Source organism: Antechinus flavipes, chromosome 2 (assembly GCF_016432865.1).
Source record: "Antechinus flavipes isolate AdamAnt ecotype Samford, QLD, Australia chromosome 2, AdamAnt_v2, whole genome shotgun sequence".
NCBI classification, from domain to species: domain Eukaryota; kingdom Metazoa; phylum Chordata; class Mammalia; order Dasyuromorphia; family Dasyuridae; genus Antechinus; species Antechinus flavipes.
This window is the reverse complement of record NC_067399.1, coordinates 316,997,934-317,012,090: the sequence shown is the minus strand read 5'-3', so window position 1 is coordinate 317,012,090 and position 14,157 is coordinate 316,997,934. Positions and strand designations below refer to the sequence as shown.

General features: G+C 33.2%; 1 protein-coding gene across 7 annotated transcripts in view; it reads left to right on the top strand.

Moving 5' to 3' along the window:
* TTLL5 (tubulin tyrosine ligase like 5) overlaps positions 1–14,157 on the top strand; it is a 392,042-nt gene that overhangs the window by 326,631 nt on the left and 51,254 nt on the right. For all 7 annotated transcript variants that reach the window (XM_051977559.1, XM_051977558.1, XM_051977560.1 and 4 more), the window contains one exon: positions 6,608–6,822. In XM_051977559.1, coding sequence (XP_051833519.1) covers positions 6,608–6,822 — 215 coding nt within the window. The remainder of the gene's footprint in view (positions 1–6,607; positions 6,823–14,157) is intronic.

Below are 14,157 nucleotides of genomic sequence, written 5' to 3'. Positions count from 1 at the left end.
TTAATCAGAAAATATGAATGAGAAATATAGCCTTACAAAATTAACTGACAAAAAAACCTAATTCTTAGTAAGATAAAGAAAGTACAGACTCTGATTCAAAGCAACCAGTCATTTTTCTGTGCCAAATACAGAGATGGGAGAAAATAGTACTTTAAAAATGAAGAATCTGAAATTAACATAGCTTTGTAGAATCTAACACAGTAAGGCACATTTTGGGTTTAGACTAATCTCTCCTGACTCAGGCAGTTAAGAAAGGTTTTGAAAATTAGTTCATGGACTTGAGAGGTTAAAGGAAAAAAAACAAAAAAACAAAAACAGGAAAATGACTAAAGGTAGGATAAACTGACTTATAAGAAAAGATTAAAAGAAATGTGTCACCAGGTTGTCTCAGTAGTAAATCTACAAATAAAGATATTTTTTTAAACATCAAAGAGAGAAGTAATCCAGAAAAATCAACATCAGCTTATAAAACATTTTCTCAGAGTATATAAATTATTATCTGGCATTGATTAAGACAGTTTTAGAAGCTGCCTAAAAGAGTTAACTCATTAAGTCTGCCAACAATAGTTATTGAGTTGCTCACTGCACCTTACTGAGAAAAAATAATAACATTGAGAGAGGCAGTCTGGGAATAGTAGATATTAGTGTTGGTTCTGGAGTCAGAGATTTCAATTCAGTTTCTTGTTTTGATTCATTACAAGCTGTGTGTCCCTAGGCAAACCATTTGATTTGTAAGTGCTTCAGAGTCCTAAAATGTCCACAGATTGGAAATTCCCCATGCTGATCTGCATTGGTAGAGGTTTCTTTACCAGGAGTTCAGTATAGCAATTAATTTCCACCAAAAAACAAAAAATCTGCCATTTTGTGAAGTGTTTCTAGGTTTGCCAAGCTTTTACATACAATATCGTCTGATTCTCATGCGATCCTTGTGAACTTTATGCAATCAATATCATTTTGCCACTCTGTAGTTGGGAAAACAGAGACAGATGCCAAATAATTTGCTCATAGTCAAAAGCCACAAAATGTTAGAGGTAGCAGTTGAATGCCTGTCTTTCCTGAGTCTAGTCTTTTTGTACTACATTGCTCACAGAATCTGAAAGAAATCATGATTTTATCTAGGCTCTATTTGACAAAGAAATAAGTTGTTTGATGTAAACCTCAGCCTCTGCCACTTTATGCCTGATTAATTCACTTGAGGAGGTGTTATTTCTTTATTATAAGAAGATCATGGATGTGATATACATACAGCCTCATTCTGTATAATGGCAGCATCCTGGCTTCTGACTGACTAGTAGACTGTTTTATCTCCTTCATTATCCATGCTAACTGAATTAGATATTTAGAACTATTAAAAGCCTCTCAAAAGAGTTTAGGAGAAAAAAAGCTCATTTTACAGACAGAAGGATGCACTAAAGAGTTTTGTATATCTTTGGCAACTGGAAGTGCTGCCTTATTTTCTTGGGTGGTCTGTCTAGCCTTCCCTGCTGTCCTTTTGTTTGAACAGTAGCTTAAGCTTTTCTGCCCTTCCTCCATCAGAGTTATGACAGACTGGTGTGGACTTTGTAGTTGAGTCCAGAAATTGTGCACAGTCCTTTTGCTCATCTTGTTATCTCAGTCCAGGCTCACAAATACTCAGGTATTTCAGCAACCAGAAATAACCACACTAAAATATGTTTGCATACTTTATTATATAATATAGACTTTCTCATGATAGACTGTATATCATGAGAACAATACTTGGAAATCCCTGTCTCCTAAATTAACCATGAAGGACCCACAATGAATATGAATAAATGGTTCTCAGAAGAATGCAAACTATTGACAACTATATAGAATACTGTTTCAGATCACTTAATGGAGAAATGGTTAAAACAATTCTTTGAAGTTTTATCTCACACCCAGTAAATTGTCAAAGATAATTGAAAAAGAAAAAAGTCAGAATTGGGGAAGGGCAATGGAAAGAGGCCCAGATTTCTAGCCGAGCTGTGAATTCATCCAGCCAGTCTCAAAAGCAATTTGGAATTAAGTGAAAAGATTAACCAAGTGTTTAGTTCATATTTCTTGACACAAAGATTTTACTGCTCAGTGGAGGTCAGTGATAAAAAGATGTCAGTACACACCAAAATATTTCTAGCTATACTTTTTTGTGGTAGCAAAGAACTGGCAACCAAGTAGATGCCCACTGACTATGGAATAGTTCAATAAATTATGGTACATAATAAATATAATAGACTCTGCTGTAAGGAATGATGAATAATAAGAACAGCAAATCATGGGAGGACATTTGAACTGATACAGAGTGAAATAAGCAGAATCAGGGAAACAGTATACACCATGACTACAGCAAAGTTGGTGAAAAGAAGAAAACTATCAAAACAAATGAAACTGAAATTATAATAACAAAACTTGGCTCCAAAGAAGAGATGTTAGAAGACACAAATACCCCCTGCTTTCCAATGATTGGAAACCATGAATCTCAATTACTGCATATAAAACCAGATTTTTTCAATATATTGGCTAGTTTTGCTGAATTTTTTTCTTCCTCTATTTTTTAATTCTGTCTTATAAAGGATGGCTACCTAGGAAGGAGAGGGAGAAGAAACTTGATAGAATATGTAAATAATATAAAAAATAAAAATTTCTTTTTTTTAAAGCAAGAGAAATGAATCCATTGTAAGAAGTAATACAAGTAAATGTCATTTACTTATATTATTGCCTTCCTCAATTCTTCTAACTATGAATGTGGACAATTATTTTATCGCAGGTGGTCATCCAGGTCCAAGATCTAGTACCATGAAACCTGAGTGAAGGCTGAAGGAAAGAAATTTTTCTGGCCCCAAGGATTTAATCAGAGAACAGTACTAGCTTACTGGTGAAAGACTTCAGATTTTGTTGCCCCTTTCACCTTCCAAGATGAAGTCTGTGTTCTGTCTATCAGAAACTCCTCCATCCCACCCACAAGTGCCCTGATGTTTGCCAAATACATGTGGGAGAAGAGCCTTTCCTGTCTTTTTCCTGGGGCTCAGCCAGTCTCCAGACTGTGGTTTTATGAGTCCACTCTCTGTAGCATAACTATTTCCCACATCCAAGAAAGAAGCCAGTCAAATATAGCAAAAATGAGTTGATATACTAGTATTAGGACTTGAAGAAATTACCTGTGCTTCCAAAACTCTTACATTTTTTGTAAATTAACTGATAACGAACTGTGTGACCCTTATTCTGCAGGTGATTGCCAACACACATAGATTGCACCAACTACTGATCTCCTATGTAGACTTTCCATGTATGAATTTCCTTAGATGAGTCTTCATTTTCTGGGTCATTGATAAGCACCAGGGCAAACTAATTTGTCCATTCCTATATACTTATTGAGAGGATCTATCTTTTTTTCTGTTTCATTTTATATACAAAAATAACCCATTCTATTTGGTATTTCTTAAATTCAGAATAAAAATAAAAATTAATTTAAATTTTTTTTCAAATAGTTATTATGTATAAGTTGTCAGGGAAGATAAAGAGTTCAATAAGAGTTACAAAGATAAAAAGTTCAATAATAACCTGAATCAGAATACAAAATTAAATAATTCCTGCCCTTAAAGCTTTTACAATCTAGTAAAAATAATAAAACATCTATGTGGGAAAATATAATGCAAAGTACAATTTATGTGCATACATGGAGTACAGAGAGTGCTAAGAGATCAGGCTAGAGTATAGGCACTACAAGTAATGGAACTATAAGATTATGGTAATTCAAGTTTTTTTTTTTCCCTTTTATAAGAATATATTGATCTACATTATAGCAATAAAGAAAGAGGATCGTCCTGAAAGCCAGGAGTTTTAAGGTCCAATTCACTTCTGTCACAAACTAATTATATAACTCTAGTCAAGCCATTTAAACATCCTGCCTCAATTTCCTCATTTATAAATGTGAGAGGGAGAGTTGAACTAATTTATGCTAAAGTGATTCTGTGATTCTATGTGATCAGACCATGAGTTTGCCTAAATATTATCTCTAGTAGAAATGTTATATAATTTAGTCTTGCTCTTGCTCTCTCTCTCTCTCTCTCTCTCTCTCTCTCCCACTCCCTCCACAAAGATGCAATCAAGACATGTTTTGTTTTGAAGCATAAAAGACCCTAGATATGTGGGAGTTTTTAAGAGTGCAGTTCTCCAATAGATTTCTGTATTTTTTGTTTTTCAGTTTCTTTGGTTGATGGAGACAAATATTGAAGGACTTGTTTCTGCTTACTGTTTTATTGAATATTTTGAATGCAAATAACAGTGGTCTTAAACAAAGTACAATGAATGCAATATTTACATGAGTTTACAATGAAAAATAAATAACAGCTTGCTATTTTTATATCATAATATAGTAGAACTTAATAAAGGACTAATAATGTATATGTTTTTATGCAACCAAAATTATTTCTTTTAATAATATTTTTTCTGTAGCTAACATTTATTCTCAAAATGCCAGAAGACAAATCTGCTTTTAGTGAAAAAGATAAAAATTATTGATAAAGAACACAAAACTAATTGCCATACACACATCACTGCTAAAAGTTCAACCTTTGAGTAATGACACAAACCTCCTCTTAAGGAAGAGATGTGGAACTTTCTACCTTGCAAAGATGAATAAATGTAGATTAGTGTTTTTTATTGGAAATGCTGATGAAGTCTCTAGTCCTCATAATATCGAAGAATTATTTTCTGTCCCCATCTGATGATGAATTCCATTTCCATCTAAGTTTACCTAAGGTTTCATTCTCAGACTTTAACTTGTCAATCTATCAATCAGTGGATAAATGTGTTAAGCTCCTACTATGTGCCAGGCATCATACTAAGTACTGAGGATACAAAGAAAGGCAAAAAGACAATCTCAGCTCTTAAGAAGCACATTTATTTTGTGAGGGTAGAAGTGGGGGCATCATGCAATTAACATGTACAAGCTGGCTATCTACTGGATTAATTGGAAATAATCAAATGAGGGAAAGGACTAGAATTAAGGTTGATCTGAAAAGGCTTCCTGTAAAAGGTGATATTTTAGCTAAGTGCTTAAAGGAAGCCTGAAAGCAGAATAGAGAGTACTCAGTATTGTGGACTATCAAGGAAATACTTGGAGTAAGGAAGATAGATCTTGCTTGAAAAATAGCTAGGAGGCCCCTGACCCTGAACTTAAACATATGTCAGGAGGTGGAGGAAAGGCTGTAAGATGTGAGAAGATTGGAAAGACTGTAGGGTTAAGAATGTTATGAAGACCTTTAAAAGTCAAATAGCCGATTTTACACCCAACTCTGGAAGTGATGAGTAGCCATTGAAATTTATTGAATATGGGAGTGATATGGTTAGACTTGTATTTTTAAAAAAAACCTCTTTGACAGGCGAGTACAGAATAGACTGAAATAAGAAGAAACTTGTGGCCAGCAGATCTACCTGCAGACTATTGAAATAGTCTGAGGGTGAGGGTGAAGTGATGAGGGCTTGCTAAAGGAGAAAAGGAGCCATGTACCAAAGATGTTACAAAGGTAACATTAATAGATCTTGGAAACAAATCGGGTATAGGGGTAGGGTGGTGATGGTGAGAAAGAGTACAGGGTTAAGAATAACACCTAGGTAAGTGAGCCTGGGTGACTGGGACAGTTTTGAGGACTTAAAAAAGTAGAAACTTGAAACGACTAGGGAAAATAATTGAGTTGCCACTATAGTCATTTATTTTAGTTTCTCTTCTGGTGGCAGTTCCCTCATTGTATAAATAAATTTTGAGGAATATTTTAGGTGTAAGGTCTTCCTTCTCTCCCACTCTGGTTTGATATAAAATAGCTTGAGATGGAATCAAGTGTTTGCAAAACCTTTTCTGAAATCACTGTGTAATAGTTGTGTTACAGCTTTTCCTTTCTACAATTTTATTTCACAACAAGAATTTTGGTGAGATTGATTTATTATGGACTATTGGAAATAATGCTGAAATTTGAAATCAGAAAACCCTGAGCCATAGAAAAAGTAAATCAATCCACTTGAGCACTATCTAAACAATTGCTGAATTGAACATAGTCTACTTTTTCATCACTTCATACAGAAAGATGTTTGCTTTCATGGTTTCTAGATCTTTAGTGATTTTTCTATAAACTCTAAGCAAAAGGCAATTTTCTGTTTATTGATTTTACATTGAAGTGTTTGTACCACAATTACCTCATTTTGTCTTTCCAATAGATGATTGTTATTTATCTCATTTTAGGGAAACTCTGAGAATTTTCTTAAAGTCATATTTTTAATTTGTAGCAGAGCAATGACAAGATCTCAGTTCTTCTCATTTCTGTCTCAGACTGCTGTACATCTTGTGATGTACACTCCTCTGTCTTTGGTTCAGATTCAGTATTATCAATTCCTGGCCATCAATCCCTCTGAATCTAAAACGTCTGTCAATATAGAATTTTTTTACGTGTGTGTGTGTGTGTGTGTGTGTGTGTGTGTGTGTTTTGACCAATTCTCTATTTCATTGGGCTTCTCCAGTATTATTCTTTGTAATTAACAAGTGTAAAAGACTTTTATTGCAGGTGGTTATAATTAATAGAAGGCATCAATCTTCTTCCATTGTTTCTTTTTGCAGGCAATCTTTGGCAATCTCATATTACCCAGTTCCAATCTGTGGTCTATACATAATGCAGGCTACAGAATCTCCAGTACTACTGGCAGTGGTCAGAAGCCTACCAGTCTGCCACAGAAAGTGGTGCCATCTCCAAATTCTTCCTCATCCCTGGTCCCCAAACCCCCTCCCAATCACAAGCAGGTGCTTAGGAAGATGTCATCCCAAAGAGTTTCCAAGTAAGTTTTGTTTTTTGTTTTTTTGGGGGAGGTGGGGTTTGTTGTCATAGTATTGTTATCACTGAAATATTATTGCATTATTTTCCTTTCTTCCTTCAAGAACAGGCTGTTGTTTTGAGGAGTACAGAGTACAGGAGTACTTAGTCTTTTCTAAATCTTTCCTGGTGCTATTTATTCACTGTAATTACTCAGACAATCTAGGAGAAATCAGATGGTTTACTTTTGGTATGTTCATCAATGATTATTCATCTGTTTTCATTTTGTTTAGTTAAATGCATTTTAATGTGTGTTTTTTTTTTCACAACTGCTCTCATTAGTTTTTAGGCTCCTCCAGGATTGAGACTGTTAATGCATTTGTATTTCCCTGATGATGTGAATATGTGGGTAGTCAATGAATAGTACTGAGGGACTACTACCTTACCACAATTAAAATCAAATGAGACATCCTAATTTCCAGAAACTGAAAGCCATGCTTGTTTTCACAAACTTTTTTTTTTTTTTAACAGAGTCTGAATCTTATGTTTTGTGGAAAACTTTTCTTTTTTCAGGCTTTTTAATGGGAAGATATGGTCTTGGATATCAATTAGATGAATTCATTTACTTGATTTTAGTTGCAACAGTTTTTGTGAAATATTCTGTGTATTTAATATATATTTATATATAATTTATATAATATATATTAATAAAACACATTTAATACTAAAAAGAGATTTTTTTTTCAAACTTAAATCTAATTCTAGAAGACTGAATTCCCAACTTCCATTCCAACTTTTTTGTCACTAGTTGGCTATAATTTTGGATACTGTTTCTTTTAGCCTTCACTTTTAAAATGAGAACCTTTTCAAGGTGACTTTATGGGACATTATTTTGAGCATGCTTTTTTTGCATGTGAGATTTTCTTTGTTTCCCTTATGTTTCATTAGCATCTCATGTTTATTAGTACTTAACATGATCAACTAACTCTAGTTTACAACAAAGACTACTGGAACTGAGAGAAAGAAACTGCTGCTGCTTCTCTTCTGTCTTTGATTCAAATTCAGTATCTGAGTCAAAAATTGTCTTTTGTGGCTGTTGAATTATATTATTAAATCACCACAAAACCCAAGAAAAGTCAAAATCCTGGATTTCCACAGTAACAGATTTCTTGGTTACAAAAAATATTTGCTGGCCCAGCTCTAAAGAGAAATATTGAAATGGAATTGAGTCTTGGGTTCTAGCTCCAATTCTGCTGTTAAAATGGATATGTGACTTTGGACAAGTCACTTAACATCTCTGGACCTATTTTCACAACTAGCAAATGAGAAGATTGTATTAGAAGACCTCTCCTGGGTCTGAAATCTGATCCTACGAGTTCCAAGGAAGGATTAATAAAGACACTGAAATTCATGGATGAAGGTCACTGGTAAAACTGGGAAGGAACTCCAATTTTCTTTGCCAAATCCCTGTTAGTGTTCATACCAGATTATCTTTAAGATCATTTGAAAAGTAGACATTTTGCTAGTAGAGTGAGTAGTATATGTATAACTTTCAGGTCTGACAGTTTGGTCTCTTTTGGTGTAATCCTGGGCTACTGTTAAGTAATCCCTACTATTATAAGTGGTAGACTAGATTGAACTAGTGAGTAGGTGGGTTGCTGTACCACACAGTGAGGTTATATATTTGAAGGTGCTGGTGTACTGTACTCATTTCTTGGCACTAGGAATGTTTATCCTCCTGAGATGGAATTGCAGTTCTTTGGACAAACTTTGCTTTGCTACATTTTTGTGGTTTCTTCTCTCTGACAAGCGGGAGTGTGGGAAAACCGGATACAGCTCAGCACCAAAAATGCACAGAAGGGGAAAAAGCATAAGATTTCTTCAGAATCTAAGAAATATAATCCAAGTAGCAAAAGGTATGCTGTGAAGAGTCATTCCAGGAAATAGTTTCCGATTAGCCTTTAAAACTCCAATAGATGTTTCTGAAGCCAATTCAATCTAATAAGAACTTAAATAAATCTTTTTATTTGTATAGAACATAATGTGTCTTACAAGCCCACCATTTTCAAGTCTAATGTTTTTCTCATCTTGTCAGCTTCATCTTAGCTGATTTTTATTGATGGATACAATAACTGCTGCTTGCAGAGCCTATCTCTAGGAAACATATTCTGTGAAACATCTCCAAAGAGTGTTGTTTCCAGAGGAATCTTCAATAGATCATTAAATCAGGAGCCTGGTTAATAGTTGATGTTCAGACTAAGATGTAGCAGGAAATTTTTATTTTATTATCTCATCTTTCTGCCTTAAAAATCTGCTGCTCCATTAATTTTTTTTTTTTTTTGCTCTTGATTATTGCCTCTAATACAGCTCCATAAAGACTAATCAGTTCTCATCAGTTTCTTACTGGTTATGTCAAGTCACTCAGGAATTCCAAAGTTATATCATGAAATTTTAAATAGTGAGAAATTGTCATTAGCTTTGGGCTTTAATGAAATCCTGTGTCTTTTTGGTTGAACATCTACCATAGAATTTGGCATATGACAAAAATAGAAGCAATTTTTAAAGGCACTAGAGTTCACATATATTCATGATATTGCATTTGGAGTGTAATACAATATTTTAAAAAGTCTGTAATTTGGAGGATGATAAAAAAAAAGAATTAGGACAACTGAATTTTATTTCTTTCTGATAATGTACAAACTTTGTAGGGTCCAATTTCCCAAAATGTACCAAAAAAGCAAAAAAATTCTTCAGAATTTAAGAACTATAATTGAACAAAACTGCATAAAAAACATTTTTCACATCAAATAATTAAAAGTCAAAGAAATTTACTGCCTGCTCTGGTGAAGGCTTTATTTTAAATAAGCACATTATATGTTTTGAACGAAATTTTGTTAATCCTTTCTGCTTTACTGTTATTCTACCCCACCCTCATTACCCTATCCTTGCCCCCAACTCTCTGGCATGGTATCTCAGTCCCTTACTTGTATTTCCTCAAATCTAATCCAATTTTGTCAATTCCACAGTTGGATTTATTAAGAAATTCACATTTCTCATTTTGGTAGTGCCTTTTACATTTTCTAGCTTTTCCTCTTTGATGTTTTGCAGCACCTCATAATTTAATACCTTTTTCAAATCCTTTTCCTGAAACTATTTGTGGTATTTCTTCTAAGCACTTAGTTGCATTAGAACTATTTTTTTTTTCAAATAATCTTCTTTTCAGAGCCAGAATCATACTTTTTTTTTTTTTTTTAAGATAGAGAAAGAAACTTGAACAAATTGAGTTCCTTAATTGATAGGCCACAGGCAAAACCTAGGTACAAAGAAAAGCATGAAAATTAGTCACCTAAACTCTTGTTAACTTGGGCAACTTTTCTGCCACAAGAAAAATTCCAAAGAATACTTAGATGAACTACATCTCTCTCTCTCTCTCTTTTTTTTTTTTTTTTTTTTTTTTTGGTAAATGGAAGTATCTGCCTCTTTAGTCATGTGACAGAGAGGAGAGAGTTGAATTATCTTCTATAGGAGTTGCATATGGTTGTTAACCATTACTGTGCAAACACCTGTGAATAAATGGGGATAGGAAGCAATTAAGTATTAGATAAGAAGGTGAAAATATAATACAGATTAATGCAATCAGAATTTTGGGTGGCATAAATATCAGAAAGCTGAAAAAACTTAAGCTTGTGTGAAATAATAAACAAAAATACTATACAAAATGCTACATATATTTATATAGATAGATGGATAAGAAATATTAACCAAACTCCCATTGAAGTAACAGAGATTTATAAACAGATTTTTATCATTTTTGGATTGTTTTTTCTACATATAATAGAATTTTTTTAGAACTAATATTTATTATAAGTATATCACATCAGCTTTTTACTCTTAAATAGTTGCTGTATTTCAGGAGCCATGTTAGAATCAAATCTGAGTACTAATAGAATTGCACAAGATACAGTATATATACATTTTTATGAAAGTTGCATATAATACATCTTGCATTTCTATAATAGTCTCCTTTTTCAAAGTTCTTTGGCATATAGCAAACAAATATATGAGTGCACTTATCCAGCAGCATGTGCTCACATCATGTCATATATCATATTTTGATATTTCTCACAATATTCTGAATTTTTTCATTATTATTATGTCTGTTATGGTGGTCTGTGATCAGTGATCTTTGATAATACTATTGTAATTGTTTTGGGGTACCATGAATTACGCCCATATAAAATAGCAAACTTAATGAATAAATGTATGAATTCTCACTGATTCAGGGACTGTCTATTCTCTATTTTTCCCTGTTTCCCTGGGCTTCCCTATTTTCTGTGATGTAATAATATTGAAATTAGATCGGTTAATAATACTATTAATAATATAATACTAATATTAATATTAATAATATTAAAATGGCCTCTAAATGGTCAAACGAAATGAAAAAAGCAAACTTCATTGTTCTCTTATTTTAAGAAATTGTCACATCCACCCCTTTCTTTAGCAATCAACATCCTGATCAGTCAGCTGCATACAAGAAATAGACTTGAAACACAAAAACTTAAACAAATTTAAAATGAGTTGGAGTAAAATCTGTTATATTGTAGCTGAACTTGAAAAAAGTAAGGATAACAATCATGATTTCAGACAATATAACAGAAAAAGTAGATCTAAGTAAAAGTAATAAACAGGAAGTTATCAATCTCAGTACATATCATCAATCTCAGTACATAACCTAACTTAACATAAATGGCACAGCAAGTAAATAGTATAAAAAAAAGCTAAATGATTTATAGGGATAAATAGTAAGATTATACTATTTGGGAAAATATCAGTATACCTTTTTAGAAATAGATAAATCTATCTAAAAATAAACAGGAAAGAAGATAAGAATTTAAATGGAATTTTGGAAAAGTTAAAAATGATAAACCACTAATAGTTATTAAATAAAAATAAGAAAGAATATACATATTTCTTAGGTGCACATGGAACCTTTGCAAAAAGTGACCATGTACCAGAGCATAAATACATCATAAAGAAATGTGGAAAAGCAATAATATTAAGCACATACTGACCACAGTGCAATATAAAAAGTCATTGTAAAAAGGACTAAAAAAATCACTTGGGGACTAAACTTAATCCTAAAGAATTGATGGGTCAAAGACAAATAATAGAAATGATAGAACATCATATCATAGTTTTGGGGAAGCATCCAAAGCAAAAAGGAAAATATATATCTAAATACTTTTATTAACAGAAGAAAAAAAAAAGATTCACAAATTGAACATTAAACAAAAGGGGAAAAAAAACCTTAGCAACACATTTATAAATTCCAGATATCAAAATAAAAATCCTCAAAATCAAAAAAAGACATTAACAATTTTTAAAATTTTGAATTGATAAACTAAGTGCAGCTTTTTAAAAAAAATGCCATGTAGTTTAAAAATAAGAAAAATAAATAAATTTCACATACCAAGAATGAAAAAAGGAGAAAAAATTAAAATGAAATACAGTATATTATTAGAAAATATTTGCCCCTCTATCTGCCACTAAACCCAACAACTTACATGAAATAGATAAATATTTACAGATATATGAAATACTTACAATTTTAGTAGAGTAAAAAACAGAGAAATTGAACAACTCCATCTCAGAAAAAGATATGAAGTCATAAATGAATATCTAAAGAAAAAAATCTCAGATCTAGATGATTCATAGGAAAATTCTATCAAACATTATATGGGATCTTGCCAAATTTCTTCCATGACACAAATATGATCTTGATGGAGAGACCATTTCAGAGAAACCTGGAAAATTATATGAATTGATACAGAATGAAGTGAACAGAACTAACTAGAAGTACTATTTATACTTTAGCATCCGGACTGCAAAATAAATAAATAACCAATTCTGAAAGACTTTAGATCTTTTTATCAATGCAGTGATCAACCATATTCCTAAGGACTGATGATGAAGAATGCTACCTATCCCATGACAGAAAATTGGCAAACATTTTTGAATGTGACCAATGTGAAAAGTTTATGTTGCTTAATTATGCTCATTTCACATAAGCATTTTGTGTACTTTTTTTTTCAGTTGGGATGGCAGGCAGTCTCATTTAGTCCTTACAGAGATTAACTGACTTTCCCAGGATCACAAAACTACACAGTTCTCAAGGCCAGATTTAAACTCAAGTCTTCTTAACTCCAGGTCCAGTGCTCTGTTGTGATTTCTACTTCAGCATTTGGGGATTACATTTCATTGCTAAAATTTGCCATTTTTTGTTCTATGTTATATATTATATATTATATATTATATATTATATATTATATATGTTATATATATTTAAAGATTAGAGAGTTGAATCTTCAGAGCCCTTCCTAGTGTCTCAGGACAGACTGCTTGGGACTTCAGAGTCTTTGTGTTCAGGTACTAAGATGGCTGCTGCTAAATGTCATTCGTAAGGTCTTCCAAGTTCCCCATCTTGTGGCTTCCTGACCTTCCTGAGGCTTTCATGGGGAGGCCTTTATTCTTGCTACCTGGGAATCCACTCTGAACTGGCATTTGCTTTGCTCTCTGAGTTCTGAGATGGTAGAAGTCACTTAGTTTCTCATTGGATTTTTTTTTTTAACCATCATTTGGTCTTTGCATGAACTTTAAGAATGTTACTGAATTGTATGAGGGCATCTAAATGGCATGGTTCACAGAGTGCAGGCCTGAGTCAGAAAGACTCATCTCCCCTTGACCCTTGTCTCAGTTTCCTCATCTGTAAAATGAGCTGGAAAAGGAAATGGTAGATAATTCCAGTATCTTTGCTAGGAAAATGCAAAAGGAGCCATGGAGAGTCAGACATGAACAACAACAAGTATGTGAGAGATAGGTTGCTGCCTGTTCTGGGCATCATCCTTAATAGAAATTTTAGGAAACTATCAAAAATGAAATTCTTAAGTCTCAAGTGGAGTGATTTTGATGAGGAGGAATAAGGGAGACTGATTAAAGAGGCCAACTTTGTGACACAGAACTAACTCATTTACTAATTCTGACTTAAATAAGGCATACCTAGAAGATAGAAACAAAGGCAGGAAACTGAGGATTCCTTAAAGAACAGTGTCAAAACATGCATTGTTAGTGGAGTCGTGAAATGATTCAACCATTTTGGAGAGCAATTTGGAACTATGCTCAAAGGGCTATCAAACTGTGCACACTTTTTGATCCAGCAGTGCCATTCCCTGAGTCTGTATCCCAAGGAAATCATAAAAAAGGGAAAGATACCCACATGTGCAAAAACATTTGTAGCAGCCCTTTTTGTAGTGGCTAGAAACTGGAAACTGAGTGGATGCTCATCAGTTGGGGAATAAGT